General features: G+C 37.0%; 1 protein-coding gene across 1 annotated transcript in view; it reads right to left on the bottom strand.

Annotated features, from left to right (window-relative positions):
- Positions 1-405: 405 nt before the first annotated feature.
- Positions 406-24,204, bottom strand: part of pigk (phosphatidylinositol glycan anchor biosynthesis, class K) — a 69,248-nt gene continuing 45,449 nt past the window's right edge. The window contains exons 10-11 of the mRNA XM_028811188.2: positions 12,606-12,681; positions 406-783 (exon numbers count right to left, since the gene is read on the bottom strand). Coding sequence (XP_028667021.1) covers positions 667-783; positions 12,606-12,681 — 193 coding nt within the window. The 3' untranslated portion in view covers positions 406-666. The remainder of the gene's footprint in view (positions 784-12,605; positions 12,682-24,204) is intronic.

The following is a 24,204-nucleotide window of genomic DNA, read 5'->3' as shown; positions in this document are numbered from 1 at the left end:
ATTACAGCCAAATATATAAACACGAAGAGCCACTGTCCCGAGCTGAGATTATTGCACTGCAACTTGTACATGAGTGGCAGCAGGAGAACAAGTCTCAGAGTACTTGCCAATGTGCAGCCTGGCATTGCTCTAACAATTATTTGTTTAAACCTTGCAAATCTGTTTTGACTTTTTGACAGCTGATATGAAGTTGATGCAAGTCATGTATGTGTGAGTTTACAACATTTCTAAGGCAGACAAAAGCTTGTGCAATGATGGACTAAGTGCAGCTGATATTTGGTTTAAAACGCTGGGGTAGGCTGTTGTCTTTGCGTTATCTATAATGAAGAAATTGCAGGAATATTTGGTTACCTCTTGTAGCATTCACAGAATTACTCAAATACTGTTTGATAAAAATAAAATAAATTTCAAAAACAAAAGGTTTATTGTAATTTAAATATTGTTTGATTTTAGTAACCCAAATATTTGTTATTGGCAAATATAATCACAATAAATAAACAATTTATAAACAACTGTAAATGTTGTCTTTCAAATATTAAAAATTGCATAAATATTAAACAATATGGATAAAAAGCAACATTCTAATAACTTTGTTAAAAAGTGACTTCGAAATTCTGAACAAATCAATTCATGTGGCATAACACTACTAGATGCATACCGTACGTCTTAAAATACATGTTTTAGGTGCTTGATTCCGTAAGTTTGAAAGAATATAAGAATTATTAATGTCCATAAACCAAGAATGAATCCATCTGGAGGATGCCAGTCTTTCTGCTTTGGTTTCTGTAAAACAGACAGAAAAAAAATATTATATAATATTGTCTTCAACTATAACTGTTGGTTAAGAATGTAAAACCTGGAAAAGTGTAGTGTACTGCCAGTGCAGAAATGTACTACAATGAAAAAAATACTCTTGAACACCTTGAGGACTGTGAAGGAAATTAGTCTTTTAATATAATACATTTTTTCATGGAAAAAACTTGCTGAATGGAGTCTTTTAGAATAATTTCACATTGACAAAGCTAGCAGTATTTATTGCAGAACTACACACACACACACAAAAAAAAAATCTCTGGGCAGAAATTCTACAGTATAACATTGCTGTAACACAAAAAGAAAGTCAAATACGCCATCTTCTAACATTTACAACCTTTTTGTTATCTCCTTTATGCTTTGCTTCTTTTACAATCAACTACAATTGCAAACACATATTTTGGGTTTGAGAGTAACCTGAAAGCACCTGCATGACCAACTGGATTAATGTACACTCACTGGCATCTTTATTAGGTACACCTTGCTAGTAACAGGTTGGACTCCCTTTTGACTTCAGAACTGTTTTAATTCTTTATGGCATAGATTCAACAAGGTGCTGAAAACATTCCTCTGGACTTCTGGTCCATATTGACGATGGCATCACGCAGTTGATGCAGATTTATTAGGTGCACATCCATGGTGCAAATCTCCAATTCCACTACATTCTAAAGGTGCTGTGTTGGATTGAGATAGGGGGCCTCATGCATAAACGGTGCGTATGTACAAAAATGTTGTGTACACCCGTTTCCACGCTCACATTGTGATGTATAAAAACTAAACTTGGCGTAAAGCCATACACATTTTCAAGCCAACTCAATCCCTGGTGTACGCAAGTTCTGCATGCAGTTTTGCAAACTGGCAGCACCCAGAGTCAAAGCAATGCTATTTTTCCCGTGTGGTTTTCCTTTCTTTTTTAGATCCACATCCCTGATGTATTTATCAAATACACTGAAATTAACTGCATATCGTTTATTAGTTTAAGTTTTCAGATTGTAATTAACCTGTAACAATATAATGGTCCACGGAATGGCCAAACTATTTCAAATACCATAGCTGCTTTAGTGTTGTTACTCTCACTGTATTTACAGTATTTCTCCCACTGTATCTGAGTGCAGAATCACAGCTCTACAGCAGCTGATCGGAAAGAGAATTATCAGTATACAACATCAAGCACACGCTGCCTCAACCATGCACACAGTCTATTGGAACTGCACCTATACAGCAAACGCTTCAGAGCCTTTCCTGTAGGGACCTCATGGTTCATAAACAGTTTCATCCCAAGAACTATAAATGCACTCAATCAGTCCATCAAGTGCTATGGTAGAACTGTTTGTACTTATAAATATAATTACCTCACTGTAAACTTGCGATACAGCTATAATATTGCACAACCTGAACCTCTTTATAAAGCGTGTATTTACATATGACGACTGGCTTCAATGTCGATGTAGATTTCCAACCGCTATCTTCTTGGAGCTCTTCATATCATTTTTAAGATAAAATGCAACAAAGTATGTTTATTACATTATACAGATAAAATTTTAACATCATTTAAATAATCTATATTGTTAATAATTAAACATGTGAGGAAACGGTGTCACAGCGCTAGTGATGAGCTGGCATCCCATTCAGGGATTGTTCCTGCCTCATGCTGTATGCTTGCTGGGGTTGGCGCAACCATGGATGGATAGATGGATGGAGTAATTAAACATGTACTACGAATATATTTCAATGTTCATTAAAAGTTTTGAAGAATTGGCGTTCTAAGCTTACAGATGGCTTTACATCTATTACAGAGCTGATTTTCTGGCGATTAGTTACTTGGAGAAGGTAAGGACAAGAATTGGGGGTTAGTACGTTTGACAGAGACAGTACTGCTGCAATAAATTATTTCATTGAAGGTCGTGCACGGCGCAGCAAGCATCTTACGGGAGGCTGGAACAATCTTTGGACGGGGCGCCAGCTTGTCAGTATCACTGCACCACCGTGTTCCCATGTTTAATACATGCTTTAATTCCTATCATCATGAAAATGATACCACGTATACATCCATCCATCCATTATCCAACCTGCTGAATCCGAACACAGGGTCACGGGGGTCTGCTGGAGCCAATCCCAGCCAACACAGGGCACAAGGCAGGAACCAAACGTATACATCTTAGTATTTAAATAGTTCAGAGAGCTGTAATATCACAAATGTAATGTATTCTGTATCCTGTCGGAGGAAGAGAAAGCCTGTTTAAGAAACACGTAGTGATTCACACACACAGAGCACATAGAAGAACACACAGAATATGAAGCATTTAATGTGGTACTTTAGTTACGCTGAGATTTGAGAAATTAGTAAATTAAACGATTTTAAGATGAAGTTTACGACATTCTACTTTAATGACAAAATAAACTACGTGATTAAAGTGGAAATTTCGAGATTAAAGTTGACATTTCAAATTTTTTTCCCCACTGCTTCCATATGACAGTCAAACAGTGGGCTACGACTCGCCATTTGACGGCAACTTTGATATCTGACAACTTCTTTTTTATTTCGGGCTCTGTGCGACTTTGTTTCTCCGACACTCTATGTCAGTCGATCAACTTCCTTTTGTTGTTAATACCACTGTTTAAACCAACAAATAGTACATTTTTCCTTGGCTCCACTTGGTATTCGCTGAAATTCTTCTATTCCCCCCCAACCCTGTGCTTTTTCCATTGTCTTTTCACAGAACGCTGAACTTAAGGGCTATTTATATTGATTTGTATCTATCTATCTATCTACAGTGTAACTCATTGTCACGTTCAAGAAACCAGTTTGAGATGATCTGAGCTTTGTGACATGGCATGTTTTCCTGCTGGAAGTAACCATCAGAAGATGGATGGGCATGGTCAGCAACAATACTCCAGTAGGCTGCTGCATTTAAATGATGCTTAACTGGTACTAAGGGGCCCAAAGTGTGCCAAGAAAATATCCCACACACCATTACACCACCACCACCAGCTTCAACCATTGACACAAGCTAGGATGGATCCATGCTTTCATGTTGTTGATGCCAAATTCTGAACCTACCATCTGAATTTCGCAGCAGAAATCGAGACTCAAACCAGGCAACATTTTTTCCAGTCTTCTGTTGTCCAATTTTGGTGAGCTTGTGTGAATTGTAGCCTCAGTTGCCTGTTCTTAGCTGACAGGAGTGGCACCCGGTGTGTAGTCCGTCTGCTTCAAGGTTCGACATATTGTGCATTCAGAGATATGCATACCTTAGTTGTAACAAGTGGTTATTTGAGTTACTGTTGCCTTTCTATCAGCTCCAACCAGTCTAACCATTCTTCTGTGACCTCTGGCATCAACAATGCATTTCCGCCCACCTAGTGATGGCTGTGTGCGAAAATTTGAGCAAATCAGCAGTTTCTGAAATACTCAGACCAGCCTGCCTGGCACCAACAGCCATGCCAAGTTCAAAGTCACTTCAATAACCTTTCTTCCCCATTCTGATGCTCAGTTTGAACTTCAGTAGGTTGCCTCGATAATGTTTACATGCCTAAATGCAATGAGTTGCTGCAATGTTTTTGGCTGATTAGATATTTGTGTTAACAAGTGGCTGAACAGGAGTTCCTAATAAAGTAGCCGGCGAGTGTATATTATCAGGTAGATTTAAAGCATTTATAAAGCATGTTTGGTTTTACTTAAACAGTAGTTTTAAAATTGCTCATTTAAAATAAGTGTTACATAATATAGAAAGCTGAAAGTAAGCAAGTGACACAGGTGATTTCATTCTTTACTTAGGTAATATCCCATGTGATAGCCACCACATTTTAAGATTATTCAGGATATCTGAAATCTTACCTGGTTACAAAATAAATGGAGAATAATTAAGAATTATTGTTGCATCTATAATGCAAGCAGCTTTATTAGCAGCTGTTCTACTCTCTCTCCTTTCAATTGTGTCTATTATCAAGATGAACATTGTATCCTGTTTTAATTTTATAGATGTTATGATTCATTTCCCATTTCTCACTAAATATTGTGCTGAAGGCATGTTCGCATTTCCAAATACTAGCAGAATGGTATGAGATCTAAACTTAAGCGCTCAACTCTAATTTGGGACAGTTTGAATGCTTTAAAACCTCACAAGTTTTAGGCCTCCCTAGATAATATTTAGAGATTACAAACACTGATTATTTGCTATACAGTCTAAAATAAATTTGAAAATGAGTGTATTGGGTACTCATCATTCTCAACTAAGAACCAAAGCTCAAGCAAGACAGTTAAAAGAAAGCAAGCATTTTTTCATCAATAATCCATTCAAAAATAAATGTAGTTTAGAAAGAGAGACTGAATCTAATGAAAAAATAGTCTGTTGACTGCATGCATAAAACAAATTAAATTATGGTGGAAGTGACAGCATCACAACCATAAAAGAAAATAATGTACTTATGACAAGCTCAGTCAGGCACATCCCTTGCTTATAAACAAAACAATGTTAAAATTCATACAACAAGGAAAACCTTCATTTTTTTTCTAAGCTTTGATATCTTATCCATAAGAAACAGGAAATTTTTAATAACAATTCAAGACGTATTATTTAGAAAGATGACTGCCATTCAAAGATGCCAATACTGTTATGAGCCATCATTCATCATCCATACATCTCTGAGCTCCCCCACTTTATGAAATTCACATTGTTCTACTGAACATAAGCTCTTAAAATTTTAGAAAAACTATACTCATTTTTTAATATTGACATAAAAATGAATACAGTAAATATAATAATTTTATCAATATTCCTGCAACCATGTTCAATAATAAACAGAAATGCTGATAATTATTAATTGACACACATTTTTTTTTTTTTTTACCACTTTTCAATGTGCAATTTTCTTATTATAACTATAGGAATTATAACTGAAGTAACTATAGGAGGATTCACTCAAATTTCACTTTAACTAGTCCTCAAAAATACATTATTTTTAAAAATTAGCTTTCTAAAGCAAAAGATGCACTTTGAAAATTCTACTTATCCGAACTGCCATAGCTCTGTCAGCAAGATAATAATGAATAAAGCATGAACAAATTTAATCTGTATCACAAAGTCAACATCCAGCCAGTTCATATTTCTTTCTCAGAGAAAATACACCAGGCAGACAGTACATACCTTTAAAAATGAATAACGTTTGCTATAGTTAAACACTTGTAATGTTAAATGTAAGACTTAATATCTGTGCTGTATCATTTGTGAAAAGAAGACCGTGGAGGTTTCAAAGCCAGGCTCAAGTTTGACTAATAACATCAGCTGATCAAGACATATGATGCATGTTGTTTAGACAAACAACTGGCAAGTTCCGTTTTCAAATGCTCTTCCAATGTTGTTATTTTTATCTGCACCTGTCATCAGCCTAATAGAATTTAGGGACTTCATAAGAGGCCAAAAGGCATATCATGAGCCTCTAATAGTATGGCCATGTCTAGCATATATACTTTTGTGTTTCTAGGCAGAGAATTGCATTGGTGGTCTCCTTCAGGAAATTCAACATATCATTGTGTAAAAGTTTTGCTACCTGAAATATGTGTCTGTATTTACCTCCTTCTAATTTGGTTATCTTTTCTGACAAGTTTCTTGTAACTTCTTGAATTACTACTTGACAGGAACCTTGTAATAACATGATATGTTACAATCATTGATAAAAGTTGACAAATACTTTTAAAATGAGAGCACAGGCAGAGAAAGTGTCCCTAAACACAAGCAGGCACAGAACTAGCAGGTTTGCAACAATGTACAACTTCATAGCAAAAGGCCACAGTGCCTGTCTGGGACATAATTAAGCTTTCCATAATGTTACTGCTGTCAGTCACAAAAAAACAGTAATGTCAGGAGTCTACCTTCTAATCTAAAGTACAGCTTGCTGTCACCTACAAATACTCCAACTTTCACATTCTTGTGGCACCAAAATACTTAAGTGAAGCTCAGTTTGTCACACATACAAACCTACTGTAGGACTGCTTCACTCTAGTAAAAACTACAGTGGGCACCATTAACTCACCAATTCTCATTGACTGCTGCTTGAACATACAGTATATTATCTTCATCTTAAGTGATGTTGAAGTGGACTGTTAATCAATCTAATATAAAATCCCAGTATTATAAATGCAGACTGATCTTAATGGAATATATACTGACTGGTATGAAATTAAACAGTACTATTTTGAAAAAAATTAAAATGTAATGGTTCAGATAGCTGTATAAGGGAGGAGCGGAGGAATTTAATTCAAGATGATTTTATAGGCTGTCTGTAATATCGGCTATGGTGTTGATGGATGGTAGACAGTAGTACTTTGTGAAACTTCAAAAGATAACTGACATTTTGGGAAAACTAGTGGAGCAGGATTGATAAAATGTTTTGGTCTGAATGGCCCGTTCTTTCCAAAACTGTTTTAATTATCAAGAGTTTTATTTCAGTAGTTTTCTGACGCAGAGTAGCTTCTTACACAACACCACCACAACATCCTCCTAACTTACTGTATTATGAATATTTTGATTGTACATGTAGCTAATTAACATTTATTCAGTTAACACAGACAACCATAACACAACCGTAATAATTAAGGGAGCTTGGTGAAAACAACAATCACTAAAACTGATATTTTCAGCCCCTGTTCTTCTAAGTTTTATGGTAATTTAGTTGCCATGCTCCCTTACATGAGGTAATAAGGTAGTTGAACAAGCCACATGTCCTTTTTGTTCTTTTGCAGCAAACTTCCTGCAGTGTAAACAAACAGCAGTAACTGGATCAGTGAAGAGAGGTGATTGGTATATTACCTATTACATTAAAGAAAGTGGAGTAATAAACTGGAAAAAAAAGTATTAATCTGAGAAGTTGTCCTGTGCAAATAGACAAATGGCCAAAAAAGCTACCTTAAGGAATTCAGACCTTTATTTTTGTCCTTAAAATTATAACAGACTCCGCTCGAGTTAATTGGACGCAACAAGAAGTCAAGCAAAATTACACCTTTTATTGGCCAACTGAACAGACTACAATATGCAGGCTTTCGAGGCAGGTAGGTTGTAAAAAGAAAAAAGAAAAGATAAACGCAAATTTGAAATTGCTACTTAGAAGATTTGTACTGTGGTTATATTTTGAAGCTGTGTGTCATACAGTATACGTTTTGGTAAGAAACCAGTACATCATCATTAAAATGCTAATCCATATTTTACAATTACACCTGAAGAATTATGAATGTCTAGCTGATACACTGAAGGAAAAAACACACCAATATAAATATACTAAACGTATATTTAACAGCAAAAAGCTGTAGTGCAGTTAATGCCTTAACATGATTAAGTGCATGTATATTTACATTTAAGCAGTTTTTAATTGCCAAAATCAATTAATTGATTGTGTGGGAATATATATATACACACACATATATATATATATATATTATAGATATAGTTGCTGTTAGAGAAATGGTGAAAACTACTTATTTTTTAAATTAAGTCTTGTTTCAGATAGGTACATTACAGAATAAATTAATATGACCACTTGTAATTATGAGAAGCATTTTATTTTCTTTTATGCCATATGTTTAAAAAAAACATTTTAGTATTTTACAGTCATTTTGATAATAAAAAATGAACAGTTAACACCTTTGGTCTATTAGTTACAAGTATACACTTTAATATAGGACATACAGTGCATCCGGAAAGTATTCACAGCGCATCACTTTTTCCACATTTTGTTATGTTACAGCCTTATTCCAAAATGGATTAAATTAATTTTTTCCCTCAGAATTCTACACACAACACCCATAATGACAACGTGAAAAAAGTTTGAGATTTTTGCAAATTTATTAAAAATAAAAAAATTGAGAAAGCACATGCACATAAGTATTCACAGCCTTTGCCATGAAGCTCAAAATTGAGCTCAGGTGCATCCTGTTTCCCCTGATCATCCTTGAGATGTTTCTGCAGCTTAACTGGAGTCCACCTGTGGTAAATTCAGTTGATTGGACATGATTTGGAAAGGCACACACCTGTCTATATAAGGTCCCACAGTTGACAGTTCATGTCAGAGCACAAACCAAGCATGAAGTCAAAGGAATTGTCTGTAGACCTCCGAGACAGGATTGTCTCGAGGCACAAATCTGGGGAAGGTTACAGAAAAATTTCTGCTGCTTTGAAGGTCCCAATGAGCACAGTGGCCTCCATCATCCGGAAATGGAAGAAGTTCGAAACCACTAGGACTCTTCCTACAGCTGGCCAGCCATCTAAACTGAGCGATCGGGGGAGAAAGGCCTTAGTCAGGGAGGTGACCAAGAACCCGATGGTCACTCTGTCAGAGCTCCAGAGGTCCTCTGTGCAGAGGGGAGAACCTTCCAGAAGGACAACCATCTCTGCAGCAATCCACCAATCAGGCCTGTATGGTAGAGTGGCCAGACGGAAGCCACTCCTTAGTAAAAGGCACATGGCAGCCCGCCTGGAGTTTACCAAAAGACACCTGAAAGACTCTCAGACCATGAGAAAGAAAATTCTCTGGTCTGATGAGACAAAGATTGAACTCTTTGGTGTGAATGCCAGACATCACCTTTGGTGGAAACCTGGCCCCATCCCTACAGTGAAGCATGGTGGTGGCAGCATCATGCTGTGGGGATGTTTTTCAGTGGCAGGAACTGGGAGACTAGTCAGGATAAAGGGAAAGATGACTGCAGCAATGTACAGAGACATCCTGGATGAAAACCTGCTCCAGAGCGCTCTTGACCTCAGACTGGGGTGACGGTTCATCTTTCAGCAGGACAATGACCCTAAGCACACAGCCAAGATATCAAAGGAGTGGCTTCAGGACAACTCTGTGAATGTCCTTGAGTGGCCCAACCAGAGCCCAGACTTGAATCCGATTGAACATCTCTGGAGAGATGGAGCTTGAGAGGTGCTGCAAAGAGGAATGGGCGAAACTGGCCAAGGATAGGTGTGCCAAGCTTGTGGCATCATATTCAAAAAGATTTGAGGCTGTAATTGCTACCAAAGGTGCATCGACAAAGTATTGAACAAAGGCTGTGAATACTTATGTACATGTGATTTCTCTTTTTTTTTTTTATTTTTAATAAATTTGCAAAAACCTCAAATAAACCTTTTTCACGTTGTCATTATAGGGTGTTGTGTGTAGAAGTCTGAGGGAAAAAAATGAATTTAATCCATTCTGGAATAAGGCTATAACATAAGAAAATGTGGAAAAAGTGATGTGCTGTGAATACTTTCTGGATGCACTGTAAGGCTTTTATGTGTCTAGTTATGCAGGAGCTTAATTTAAAAAGTATTTTAAAGGGATTATATTAAAACACAAAACAAAAAAACAAAAACAAAAAAGACAAAATCGGCCGATCGAGTAACATGAAAATCAGAGAATCCCCAATAATAATCTGTTACTTGTTCATAATAAATAAATGACTGATTTGAGTTTTTTGCTCTATAATTAGAAATCAATTAAACCTCTCATTCAAAATTAGTTTTGCAATGAATTTCACTAATGGTCCATCCTCATAATTTCATTTTTGTATTTAGATTTGCTAGTTTAACTGCACCAATTTCTGTTAATAGAAATTATATAATTACTATTAGTTTTTATTTTTTCTTTCATTTCTCGGAGTTACCTCAGTGTAAACCTGGGGAATGTAGTAGCTGTTTTAGTTTGTCAAAATAAAGTAAAATTTAACACAAAATACCATACGGACAAATAAGATGCAACTATTTATAAAAGAAAAACAAAGTATATTATAAAATGTAGAAGGAATACATTTCATTATAAACTAAAGCCTTTTAACATTATATACAGTAATGTGTGGTATGCATCTAGTATAGGGATCAGTAGTTGAAATATTGTACTGGGTAAATATTTAAAGATTTATTATTACTTGGTAAACTACTTTTTAAAATAAAACTAAGTAAGATGAAATGTAGTCAGTCAAGAGTGAGCAATATTGAGCACCTGAGAATTGATAGCAGAGTGTATTATTCCTGTGTTCTGCAGCTAACTTGTCAATAATTTTGAAACATGGTTCTTTCAGATATAAAGTGGCAATAAAAACAATATTAAATCCATTTGTCTTTTACAATGAATGTTTACAAATCTTTACCCGAACAAATAGTCTCCGAGTCTCATACAAGATTTAATTTTTATTTGGATTGACAATGAAAAACTGTTCTGAACATGAAAAACTACATTATAAAAGAGAAACATAACATAAAAGTAAATTAGCTGTTTAAAGTGGCTTTATGACTACTTAAGCGTGGAAATTTTCAGCAAACACATTATTGAGGTAAAAGAAAGCTTATAGAAACCAAAATGGATTTAAAATATTTTTTAGAGTACATCACTTATGTAAATAAGAACAAAGGAAAATAGTGTTACTGAAAAATTACATGAAAAGGAGATCCTTAAATTAGTTTTAGGCAAAGGGGTGGAAACTACGCTTCGGTTTATAAAATAAATTTCCAAGGATAGCTAATATATACTGCACATTTCTCTCTAGACTTTTCATGAAACCGTTATATTCAGTCTGTTCTAACTCTTTGCTTTGCATTACTTAATGTTATTATGATTTTGAAAACGTATACAGCATAATTAATAAAAAAGTAAACAAATCCATCTGCATTTGTAAGAGTAATGTGCATCTATATGTTCAAAAATATGGTCTATTCCATTCAGGTCCTTGTTTTAGGATTCACCAGCTCTTGCTGTTTCAAGAAAAGTGACTTGTTGAATATATATCTGTTCATTTAAGGAATGAATACTGAATTTTAAACATGTGACATTTACAGCCTGTTTGGCTATTTGAAGCTCAGACAACTCCAGGGAGTCCCTACCACAGTACCTGGTTCACATTTTTTAATCTTCCCTGCACATCACTTTTTATCCCCTCAGGTGAAAATTTCAAAGAATTGACTTGGACACCTTTCTGAATATACATAAGAAAAAAAAAACGTTAAACTATAAATGAGACTTGTGTCTTTTTATGTTTTAAAAGGAGGTGCCTGTGGGCAATTAAGGCCATAACGGAGGAGACAATCATAGAGGACAAGCTTATGAAGTTGTATATTTTCACCATGGATAAATACAGGAAAAGTATGAGATTTCATAACCCAGTAAATGAAAGGAACGTGCTTAACATGCACAAGGCAAGAAGTGAAGAAGCATAAATATACGTAGAATGCAAAATAATTAAACGGTCTTCTTGTTTTTTAAACAACATTTTAAAAAGTATAAAGACTGAGGAAAGTACAAAGGTCAGTGGAAATTTGCTTTCTACTAAAATTCAGTTTGCCTCCACTGATTCTGAAATCAAGAAAAACATTAATATGCTATTTCCACTTACATTCTTTATATGTCAGTGCCCCATTTTTAATAGCCCCACACAAGATTCGCAAAATGGTAATACTGCATATTATTTCATAATATAAAAAAAGATAAATATTTCTGCTTTAAAATAATGTAAAATTAAATGACTTTTATGACATCTGTTCCAGCATTCAACCAGTCAAACAACTGACATTTACTGACAGAAACTACACTTATTTAAGAAGAAGAATTCTGCCACTTTATAAATTTTTAAAAAACATTAGTCCCATTTAGTCCAATGTTTGCAAAGGCTTGCTAAACAATACCTTCATTTTTAACAAACGTGAAGTCTGCTTATATAAATCCACCTATTATGATAAATAACTGTGTTAAGACTGGTTAAATGAGTTTGTGTTATTTGCAGATTTGAAGCAAAACTAACCAGCAGACAAAAGAAATAAAGTTCTTACCTGATGAATTATTTCTGCAACTGGCAGCTGGTCAACATAGTGTTGTAATGTTGTTACCATTTCTTCATTGACATCTCTAAAATAAGATAAGAGTTGTATTACTATAATACTCACCATTTCAGAAAGTAAATCTACATTTTATTTATTTAAGCACACATCCATAATGTGAAACGAAACAGAAAAGTCACTGAAATACAGCGAGGTGGACAAATAAATAGCGTGGATGCCAAGGACTACCAGTTTTAAATTCTGGACAACCAAACAACAGAGTCAAAAAATGGCAGGACTACCAAATATATCGGATCTTTGGTCCATGCAATATTTTCCTGATCAAACACAATCTGATAAAAATTAAAGACCCAATATTTTATGTATGATTGTAATTTTGGTGTCACTTTTAAAGACAGCGGCTTATAGTGGGTCAGACTGATGTATCTCCTGTCTAAAGCCTGGTTTATACTTGACACATCAAAATTGTGGTGAGGGCAGCACAGCAAAAATAGCATCAGAAGTAGTGGCATACACTGGGTTTTTGCTATGTGCTGTGCATGGAATTTTTTTTTTCTAACCATGTGGCGATGCAGGTAAGGCACTGTGCACCCTAAATGGTAAATTCTGAAGAGAGGCTGGGTACGTCGGTGACAGAATAAACAACGAAGGACTGAATATGACGCGGGCGGCATGGTGGCGCAGTGGTAGCACTGCTGCCTCGCAGTTAGGAGACCTGGGTTCGCTTCCCGGGTCCTCCCTGCGTGGAGTTTGCATGTTCTCCCTGTGTCTGCGTGGGTTTCCTCCCACAGTCCAAAGACATGCAGGTTACGTGGATTGGCGATTCTAAATTGGCCCTAGTGTGTGCTTGTTGTGTGGGTGTGTTTGTGTGTGTGTCCTGCGGTGGGTTGGCACCCTACCCGGGATTGGTTCCTGCCTTGTGCCCTGTGTTGGCTGGGATTAGCTCCAGCAGACCCCCATGACCCTGTGTTCGGATTCAGCGGGTTGGAAAATGGATGGATGGATGAATATGACGCAACAAGTCATAAATGTGCAAAGGTGCACATGCACCTCACCCACTCACAAGAATATTATACTCAACTCCGTTTGCCACATTTGTTTTAACACGTTTCTTTGCACGCACATGGTAGTAAGCAAGAGAAATTGTGCAGCAAGTCTATAAAAGCACTGTCACAAACATATGCAGTCACAGAGAGGAATTTCATAATTTTCTTTATTTCCCCCATTTAGCACAGACAGGCTGCAAATTGAATGCCATCAGAACAACAATGCTATTTGCTAAAAAAAGTGAACAGACAAGTGAATAAGTGGAAGTGTTCTGACAAGGGAAAAGAAACTGAATGATTTGTGGCGTGACCTCTGGAAGAGGGAATGTTCACTGAAGCTGAACTAAAATGTGGTTACACATCCAAGATGCGCTATATACCTTGAGTCCAGCTGTCAGGGAGGGAGAGAGAAATACAGGAGTTAAGATTCCTCACACCTAAAACAATAAGCCATGACTGATGCCACTAGCACAGTTCAGAAGAGAGAGAAGATGGACACTGTATACAATGCTAGCGTGTAACAGCAAGGGGGACACAGCCCTTCCACTATCTATATCTATATACACACATTCAGTATATTATATATCCCCCCCCCTTTATTATACCAAGAACTGAACATGTGGACACTATACACCAAGCCCCTAAAACCCAACTCTCAGGCATTGTATGGAAAAATGGCATCAAAATTCCCAAGCAAGGGCATGATATTCACACAGTTCGCCTTGGATACCAACAATGCTAGCACCAACACCAACCATACATGCATACATGATTTCTTTTCTACAAGGTTCCATTTGCGACTGAATTTAGTTTTCATAGTACATACACAAAATACTGCGTACACGGTGTATGAAAACATATACACAATCTGTTGCGTTAATATATAGTCAAATTTTATTCTCTTTGCCAGTGTTCTCCTCCTCTGGTTGTGACAATAAAACATATGTTGAAATTTTCATAAACAATACACAAACATTTACTGATGTGTCTGTTACAGACCAATTACAGATCAGATCAAAAAAGGATTTTGTTTTTTATACGGTCAACTTCCTGCCAAGTAATGCCTGGGGGTGAGCATTACTCTGATTCAAATTGTGGTGTGGGGCGGCATGGTGGCACAGTGGTAGTGCTGCTGCCTCGCAGTTAGGAGACCTGGGTTCACTTCCTGGGTCCTCCATGCATGGAGTTTTCATGTTCTCCCAGTGTCTGCATGGGTTTCCTCCCACAGTCCAAAGACATGCAGATTAGGTGCACTGGCGATCCTAAATTCTCCCTAGTCTGTGCTTGGTGTGTGTGGCCTGCGGTGGGTTGGTGCCCTGCCCAGGATTTGTACCTGCCTTGCGCCCTTTGTTGGCTGACCCCCCCGTAACCCTGCGTTAGGATATAGCAGGTTGGACAATGACTGACTGACATTGTGGTGTGATGCCCTGAAAATTGCACAACACATTATTCTCCTTTTAACAACAAAAAACCTGTTCTTTGTTATTTTACCAATAGGTTCCATTGAACATAGATGTATATTCCATTGCTTTTCAACATTTAGTTCCATTCTCATGAACAGCCCAATCCCATTCCTGGCCTCTTGGCTCAAGGAGGTGGTGGTGGTTTCACTTCTGTATGCTGTGCATGTATTTTAGTATAAAATGTGAGCATTTGAGAAATTTAAGTCATTGCATGCGCCGTATAAAAGTAAAATATGATTCAGTGTTACAACTTTATTATCAGGCTATAGCTAAGGCGAAAAAAAAAAAAAACACCTTAAGTTTGAACATGCAACTCACAAAATACATGAACATAAACATGAACATAAACAATGCTTAGGGGAACGATGTAAACAAACAAAAATCATTACCAAATAATAACAGTAATCCATCCATCCATTTTGTAACTCTGCGTTTTCCTGAGCAGGGTTGCCAGGGAAACTGGACTCTATCCCAGCAAGCATAGGGTGGTAAGGCAGATGGACATAAAAACTCAAAATTCCTATTGTTCCTACTAATCACCTCTCTGAATTTGAAAGAACAGTTTCAAGAGTACGGAGCTCTAGTGAGCTAATAACACTTGCCCCTAGTTAATTATAATAAAAAAACCTATTACAAATATTGTTTACAAAAAATAGTTAGATACGTAGTACTTCTAATACATCCAATTAACTAACAGCTCTAAGGCGGGTAGCATAGCTAGTCTAAGGTATAAAAGTCTAAGGCATAAGGACCCAGTGAATTGCTCCAGCTGCAGCATGCATGTCTGACTCTGTGTGTTATCTTTGTTCTCTTGGTCATGTTATTCTAAGTGTTAGTTTAAGTTGTATTTAATATCTCACAGATCCTGGAGTATAAATTTTCATCAGCCAAGGTATCTACCTGCATTTGGATGCAGTAGTTGGATGAGCCAAAACAGCCTAGCTGTTGTATGTAAGCGTGTCCTTGGTTTCTGGACACTGAGCAACAATAACATCCAAGTCATTAACAAATAAATGATGAATAATGAACAATTTATTAACTACTGCATTAAGTTATTTTTTTTTTGTGAAATGTATGTTGTGTCAGCTATGTACTATAATAATGTCAACAACAATCCTTTTGCTCTTATGACATATTGAATGTAGTGTGCAGAAAATGAAGTCAATTAATACACAACGGTGACTTATGTTTTAACTGGTTATGCAAATATATAATTTTTTTATATACTTATATACATAACACATAAATATAGCTTACACACACACACAAGTACTTTAGCTTGTACTGGGAAGATTAGATACTGTTAGTCAGTTACAGTGTGCTATGAGCTCTGGTGTTAGTACAATAAATATTTATGGTAACAAAACTAACTTCTGAATTTAGCACCCTTACAGGGTGCTTCAGAGCTGTGAGTTAGCAGTGGATCAAGACTATGTGCAGCTGTAGTGTGCTTTTTGGAGTAATAGAATGGAAACAAAACTGTGTGCTAACTTAGACCACCTCGTGAGTAGGTTTAATGGACTTAGTATGGCTGGTAATGTTACAAAATGAAATCTGTGCAAACTAGGCTCCAAATTTTTGGTATATTAACATAATCACAAAAAAATGTGTAGCTTATATCACAGGAAAATCAGCAATTTCATAGACAGCTTGAATTAACACATTTTTATGAATCGCAGAGTGGACTCTAAATTGGTGCTTTACAAGGGAGGATTGGTAGGAGAGAGAGTGCTTTGCGATGGACTGGTGTACCATCAAGGGTTAAGTTCAGCATTGCGCCCAATGCTGCAAGGTTCTGGCCCAATATCAAACTATAACAGAATTTTCTATATTTGGAAGTTTAAAGTGATTCAAAACTTTATGAACCACACATTAATCTTACTGTCAAAATTTTAGCTTTTATTTTATTAGCTAACACTACTGGACCTATTTATAACTCAATTAGTTACAGGAAGCTATTAAAGCCATTATTCTTCAAATTCTCTATTAATGGCAAATGGTAACATGGATGCATGTTTTAAATGAGCCAATTAGATACTCATTATGTTCTGCAAAATGAAATAAAGAACAAGTTTTTAGCTTCTATACCAGGGTATTCAACTGCAATCCAGAAGGTCCACAGTGGCAGCATGTTTTTGCTTTAACCAAATTTTAATTGTGAAGTACTAGGGGGCTTCGCTCGCCAACCGCCGCGTTTGGTTTTCCAGATACACACTTTTAAGATTTTTTTTTTCTTTGAATTGTTGCTATTTATTAGTTATTAGTTTCACGTTTATTTCAGAACTTCTTTAAAAACAATATTTGGAATCTTTCCAGTCCCAATATGCTGAATCTTTTAAATGAGGTCCGTGAGACATGTGTTTAATGACCTTGTACCATAATTCATGATAATTTCCATCCATCCATCGTCCAACCCGCTGAATCCGAACACAGGGCCCTGCTGGAGCCAATCCCAGCCAACACAGGGCACAAGGCAGGAACCAATCCCGGGCAGGGTGCCAACCCACCGCAGGACACACACAAACACACCCACACACCAAGCACACGCTAGGGTCAATTTAGAATCGCCAATCCACCTAACCTGCATGTCTTTGGACTGTGGGAGGAAACCGGAGCGCCCGGAGGAAACCCACGCAGACACGGGGAGAACATGCAAACTCCACGCAGGGAAGACCCGGGAAGTGAACCCAGGTCCCCAGATCTCCCAACTGCGAGGCAGCAGCGCTACCCACTGCGCCACCGTGCCGCCCATGATAAGTTTCTCTGTTTGGAATTTCAGCAGAAAAAGCAATCTACATCATCAGCAGTTAATAATCTTTTTTGCAAAGTAACCAATAAATGCATGTGAGGTAAACCCCGTTTTTGAAATTCTCTGACTTAAACTTCAAAGCCTTACAATACTTTACAAAGCCTTTACATACTTATGACATATCACCTATGTCCATATATTCGATCTCTATTTGCCTTTTCGTTATTTCTCAGAGTAATGATTTCTCTTTGCGCTAATGCAATGTTTACTTTCTTTGTTTTGACACTGTTGTTTTTTTCTGCTTTCATAATCTGTATCTTGCTCCACATGTTTCACGCCTACGTTTTTTTTTTTGTCTTTTGAATTCCAGTTTTCATTATCTCTAACCTGCTCTGCATGTGTTTGGCCCCCTTGTTTTTTAACCTCTTTATGACGTTTTACTTTGTTTTCTACTCTTTGACTTCTATCACTGACCTCGCTTTGTCCTGCTATTTTTTCAATTACACTTGGTCCATGATGATTATTTTCCCTTTTTTCAAGTAATAATTTCCTTTTGTTTGCGTTAATGCAATCTTTACTATCTTTTTTTGATACTGTAGCAACGTCCGTGTCCGGCTCGAAAAGAGAAGTAGTAAAAAAAAAAAAAAAAAAGACAGACAGACATAGTATAGTCTCATAAAAGTTTTACTTGAATCAAGAAAAAAAGAACGCCGACTTAATAACCCCAAACACAACCCTCTAGCATCCTCTCCAACCACCTCCTCCCATCCCGGGACCCACCCCATCAACCAATACCCCGCTGTCAGTCTTCTGTGCTGTACTCCGTGCCCCCCCCCAATCGAACCTAACAGTCACTCTAAAAAAAAAAAGGCTTCAACCTGGCTGGGACGCTACAATACTTTCGAATGTTCCTGCTTTCATATTCTTTACCTTTCTCTGCATGTGTTTCACGCCATCGTTTTTTTTGAGCCTTTCGAATTCCACTGCTTTCATAATCTCTAATCTGCTCTGCATGTGTATAGCGCCAACATTGTTGAACGTCTTTATGGAGTTATACTTTGTCTTTTAATTCTGAGCACGATTGGATGTGCTTTTTTTTAATTCCACTTGTTCCAGACTGATTATTACTTTGCTTATTTTCTGAATTTGCACCTAGATTATTCTTTTTTTTTTTTGCATTTTTTTTCTTTCCAGCGCTTTTGAGTCTCTTTTCTCCGCGCTGCACTTTCTTCTTCGCTTAGTCGTCGACGTTTCATCTATAACGTATTGTCCTTATACGCTTTAAATGTGCTGAGAGCCCTGGATCTGTGTGTGCTCAAAGCCTTGACACGACTTAGTGTTTTTCTGCCCATGGTCTTATTTGATATTGGTTGTAAGTAGGGTGTGCCTTGCAAGAATCTTATGTTCTATGTCCCTGTGAGACGGTTTTGGGTCAATCTCTTGGCACAAAGTCTCATGTTTAAGGTCCCTGCGAGACACTCCGTGGCCAATTTCTTTCGTCTCACAGGTCTTTTAAGTGTCTTCCGTGATCTTCACGTGAAGATCACGTCTCGTCTCCCTAGTCACTCTCTCCCAGGATTATTATTATTTTTTTTTTTTTAACAATAGAGAGATATAGTTGTCTATACATATGTCACAGCTATACCTAAAAAGCAGGAAATACAATGAGTTTGCAACAGCTCATCTTTATGCACCAAGCTTCTGTGAGCGTCTTATTTGAGTTTATACTAGGGAAAAATGTCTTCCAAAAAAAAAAGAAAAGTTACAGAATGCTAGTGATATGGAACATGAAGACCCTGAATTACAGCTTTGTCCCTGAGTTAAAGCTGCATGATTTGTGAGAAATGCTTATAACTCTGAAGTATTGCAGCATTTAGTTTTACCAGTTCAAGCACTGTGTGTTCAATTACCATATTCAAACGATGTCTGCTGCACTCTCTCCCAGTTTTTGAAGTAGTGCACTTCCGGTGTCAACTTCGCAGCATACTGTCAAAGTACCATTACACTGCTTGATGCTTTGATCAACTGTCACTGAATCACACCATGTAAACTTTCATAAGGGATCGCTCTTCGATTGAACGTGTTGAATGTACTTGTATCGAGCCATGCCATGCTGCTGCTCACAGTTTTATGTGTGTAATTCCCCCTTATCCAAAGTCACTTAAATCACACCACATGAACTTTCACAGGTGACTGCTCTTTAATTGTATGCATTTGTCTCATGCCATACCACCACACACAGTTTTATGTTGGGGAACCCTAGAACGTTGTTCAAAATATCACTGTTTTACTCTCCTCTTTCTGAGTATGCCAGTTTTCAATCTGCATTCCAAAAATGTTCTGTTTAGGTTGATTGTCCCCATGTGAATGGTTTAGGTTTATGTGTGTGCCCTGCCGGGAATGGTGTTGCCTCCGGCACTGGAGAAAGCTGGTATGAAAATGTATGTACGTACGTACGTACTTAGTTTATTCTAGATGTGAAACGTATGAAAAAAAAAAAAAAAAGGCAACAACATATATAATAAATAACTACACAAATAAATAAACAAACAAATCTTTGTGGGATGACTTCAACAGATGATGGGAGATGTGTGAACTGCAGTACAAAAAACCCAATACATTTTGTACAATAGAAGGTTTCTCTGTGTCTGGAGGTAAACAGAAATTGTTTCAAGAACTGGCAGGAAAAAGTTTTGAAAGTAAAGGTTTAGAGGAGTATGTTATTATACATATAAAGTTGCAAATTGTTTACTTGTAGCTTGTGTGGGTGTATTTTTTTTTCTTGTTTTTGAGAGGTTGATTAGGTGCAAGTAACTATATATTTCCAAAAAAGGGGACACCTTGTGCTAAACAGTTAAAGTTTGCGATGCTATGTTATATGAAATCTAAACTTGGTACAATGATAGCGGACAGATTTGGTGACATGAAATATTAATTATATATTGTAAAATCCAGTTTTTTGGGGAGAAATTCCTAAAATGCCAATTTTTTATGGTTTATTTAGTTGGTATTGGTGTGAAAAGTTAGGTTTTTACTCAAATAAAGACTTTTTTTGTAAAATTTGGAGTGTTATACTCATTACTCTTCAGTCATTTGAAGCTCCTTTATTACATAAGCAGAATAATAATCATTTTTCTGTACATGATTTTCACACAATAATGCCAAAAACCCCTTCGGGCATAAGGGGCTAACAGTAATAGGCCTTTTAGTTGTAATACCAGATGGTGCATCTGGTGCTTAAATTACCATAATCTTTCTAGCAGTGTTATAAAGTACTAGGTGTTGTTTTTTTTTTTCCTTTACATACATAAATATATTCTCATATAACTGTTTTTCTTTTTGCTTCATTTGGTGAGGCAGAGAGATTTGAATGTGATACCTAGATAACACATCAATTCTACAGTTGCACTCAGTTTAGTAATTTGCAATATGCATTAAACCCTCATTATAAGGAAAATATGAACTTACAACAGCAAATGTGTACCTAAACAAAGTGGAAAAACACACATAAACTAAGTTGGGAGAGTAAAAACATTTACTGACACGATACCTCCATATGAAAAACATTTTCAATAAAAGAAATGGTGTAAATTCTATTACTTAATGAAAGATAACTGAATAAGTCAACTGCTACATTTGCTAAAAGATGAGATTATTTATAAAGAATTTATGCAAAAAGTTGGTTGCAATAATTACTGTTATAATTAAAGTGAAATGTAGTAGTTGAAGCTTTTTATATTAATAATATAGAACGGTAAAGTTTGTGAGGTGAAATTATGCCTGAAATGTTCTAAGCACCTTTATTTAGATAAGTGTGCCTTTAAATACTTTTAACAATAAGGAAAACTTTCTAGATTATTTGTTTGCAGCAACATGGCAGACCAGTCTAACAATACTTATTCATTTAGAACCCATTAAAGCCCGATGCTGCTATGCTTTAAGAAATAATGTATTGTTTTTGTAAGAAAACACAATGGCAGATGTAATGTAATGTAATGATGTATTGAGGGTCTCAGCTTTTAAATCCCAGCTGAAGACTCACTACTTCAGTTTAGCATATCCTGACTAGAGCTGCTGATTATCATTACCACTAAAACATAAGTAACATGATAGTTATGATTTGTTACTAACCCTCACCTATTCTGTTTCTCTTCTCGGCACTCAAATGTGGCACATGGTGCCACGGCCCACCTGCCAAGTTGTTTTGCCTGCCTAATGTAAAGTCATGCCTAATAGAGGATCACAGGAATCGTGGGGTAGAGGGGTCCTTTCATCGGATTGGCTTGCCCAGCGCTGTTTCAGCTGTGGAATGGCCAACAGGGGGAGGCAGCTTGATGGCTGAGATCTCTAAGACTCTAAACAAATCCAAATCATATTGTATAATATCATCTACTGTTAAATTCTGTTCTGTACTTGTAAATTTTTATATTGTATTGAGGATTTGTGCTGTTCTCTGTATTGTATTGACCCCCTTCTTTTTGACACCCACTGCATGCCCAACCTGCCTGGTCTCTTTGAACTGCCTTTCCCAAGGTTTCTTCCATTTTTTCCCTACAAGGATTTTTTTGGGAGTTTTTCCTTGTCTTCTTAGAGAGTCAAGGCTGGGGGACTGTCAAAAGCCAGGGCCTGTTAAAGCCCATTGCGCCACTTCTTGTGTGATTTTGAGCTATATAAAATTAAATTGTATTGTATTGTAATAACATCAAGTGATAAACGCACATAAAATTTTAATTTTGTCTAAAAAGCTGAAAACAAATGATGATGAAAAAAATGAAGTTATTAGTTACATTTCTGTCATACGAAATAACTTCATAACTGCATTTTAAAATAATTCACTTAAGGTTTCCTAAAGCTACTAACAGGTTACAGCTACCTTTTTGCTCTTGCTTTTTGGTCTGGATGCTGACAATCTTAACAATTTCCAGCCTATTTCCCACTTACCTTTCCTGTCAAAAGTTCTTCAGCGTGTTGTAGCTTCCCAACTCACCAATTACCTAACCTCTAATAATTTGATGGAACCCTTTCAGTCTGGTTTCAGGACCCGGCACAGCTGTGAAACTGCTCTTCTTCGGGTAACCAATGATTTGCTTATGGCAGCAGACTCTGGACAAACCAGCATATTAATTCTGTTAGAACTCAGTGCAGCATTTGACACTGTTAGACATGACATCCTACTGTCCAGAATGGAGAACATGCTGGGTATCTCTGGCACTGCCCTCCATTGGTTCAAGTCCTATCTGACTGATAGGCAAGAGTTTGTTAGTCTTGGCAACAGCAGATACAGCTCGGCGCCGGTCACACAAGGAGTTCCTCAGGGCTCTGTCCTCGGTCCTCTGTTTTTCTGTATTTACATGCTTCCCCTTGGCCATATTATCTGTAGCTATGGACTGGGTTATCATTTTTATGCAGATGATACTCAACTCTACTTCAATTTTAAAAGTGGAACGTCAGAGCTTTCTCAACTCACAGCCTCCCTTAGTGAAATTAAAACCTGGATGGAGCAGAACTCTTTAAAATTAAATTGCAATAAAACTGAACTCCTGCAAATTGGGACTAAAATGCAACTTAATAAAATGAGCTCCTTCCCAGTCTATCTTGGCGATGATCTCATCAGACCTGCCTCTACCGTAAAGAATCTTGGTGTCATTTTTAATTCCTCCCGCTCTTATTCCGCCCACATAAATCACATTAAGAAACTTTCTTACTTTCACCTCCGTAACATTTCCCGTGTTCGCTCCTTCCTCTCCTTCTCTAATGCTGAGAAACTTGTCCATGCTTTTATCACATCCCGATTGGAAGGTGCCCTTTCTAATCTTTGATATAAGATCAAAACAGCTTATTCAAAACTCAGCTGCAAGAGTCCTTACTCGAACCAGCAGCAGCGAGCACATCACACCCATCCTGCTCCGTCTTCACTGGCTTCCTGTGTCTTACAGAATCGAATATAAAATCTTACTAATAACCTACAAAGCCTTAAATAACCTTGCGCCAAACTACATCAGTGACCTTCTCCATCACTATGTGCCTGCCCGCCCACTAAGGTCCTCTGATTCTGGCAATCTTGTTGTGCCCCTCACTAATCTACACTCCATGGGTGACAGGGCCTTCAGCTGTATAGCGCCCAGACTCTGGAATGACCTACCGAAATTAATCAGGTCAGCTGACTCCACGAATTCTTTTAAAGAACAACTCAAAACTCATCTGTTCAGGAAGGCTTTTAGCTCTACTTGACTTTACTACCCTTCTCTCAGTTTACCTCTCTATCAAGATACTAATGTAACCTCTGTGTGTGTGTGCTATGCCATCAATTATGTTGTTTTTTTTTCTCCAGA

This window comes from Erpetoichthys calabaricus, chromosome 10 (genome assembly GCF_900747795.2).
Source record: "Erpetoichthys calabaricus chromosome 10, fErpCal1.3, whole genome shotgun sequence".
Classification (NCBI taxonomy): Eukaryota; Metazoa; Chordata; class Cladistia; order Polypteriformes; family Polypteridae; genus Erpetoichthys; species Erpetoichthys calabaricus.
This window is presented reverse-complemented; position numbering and strand designations above follow the sequence as displayed.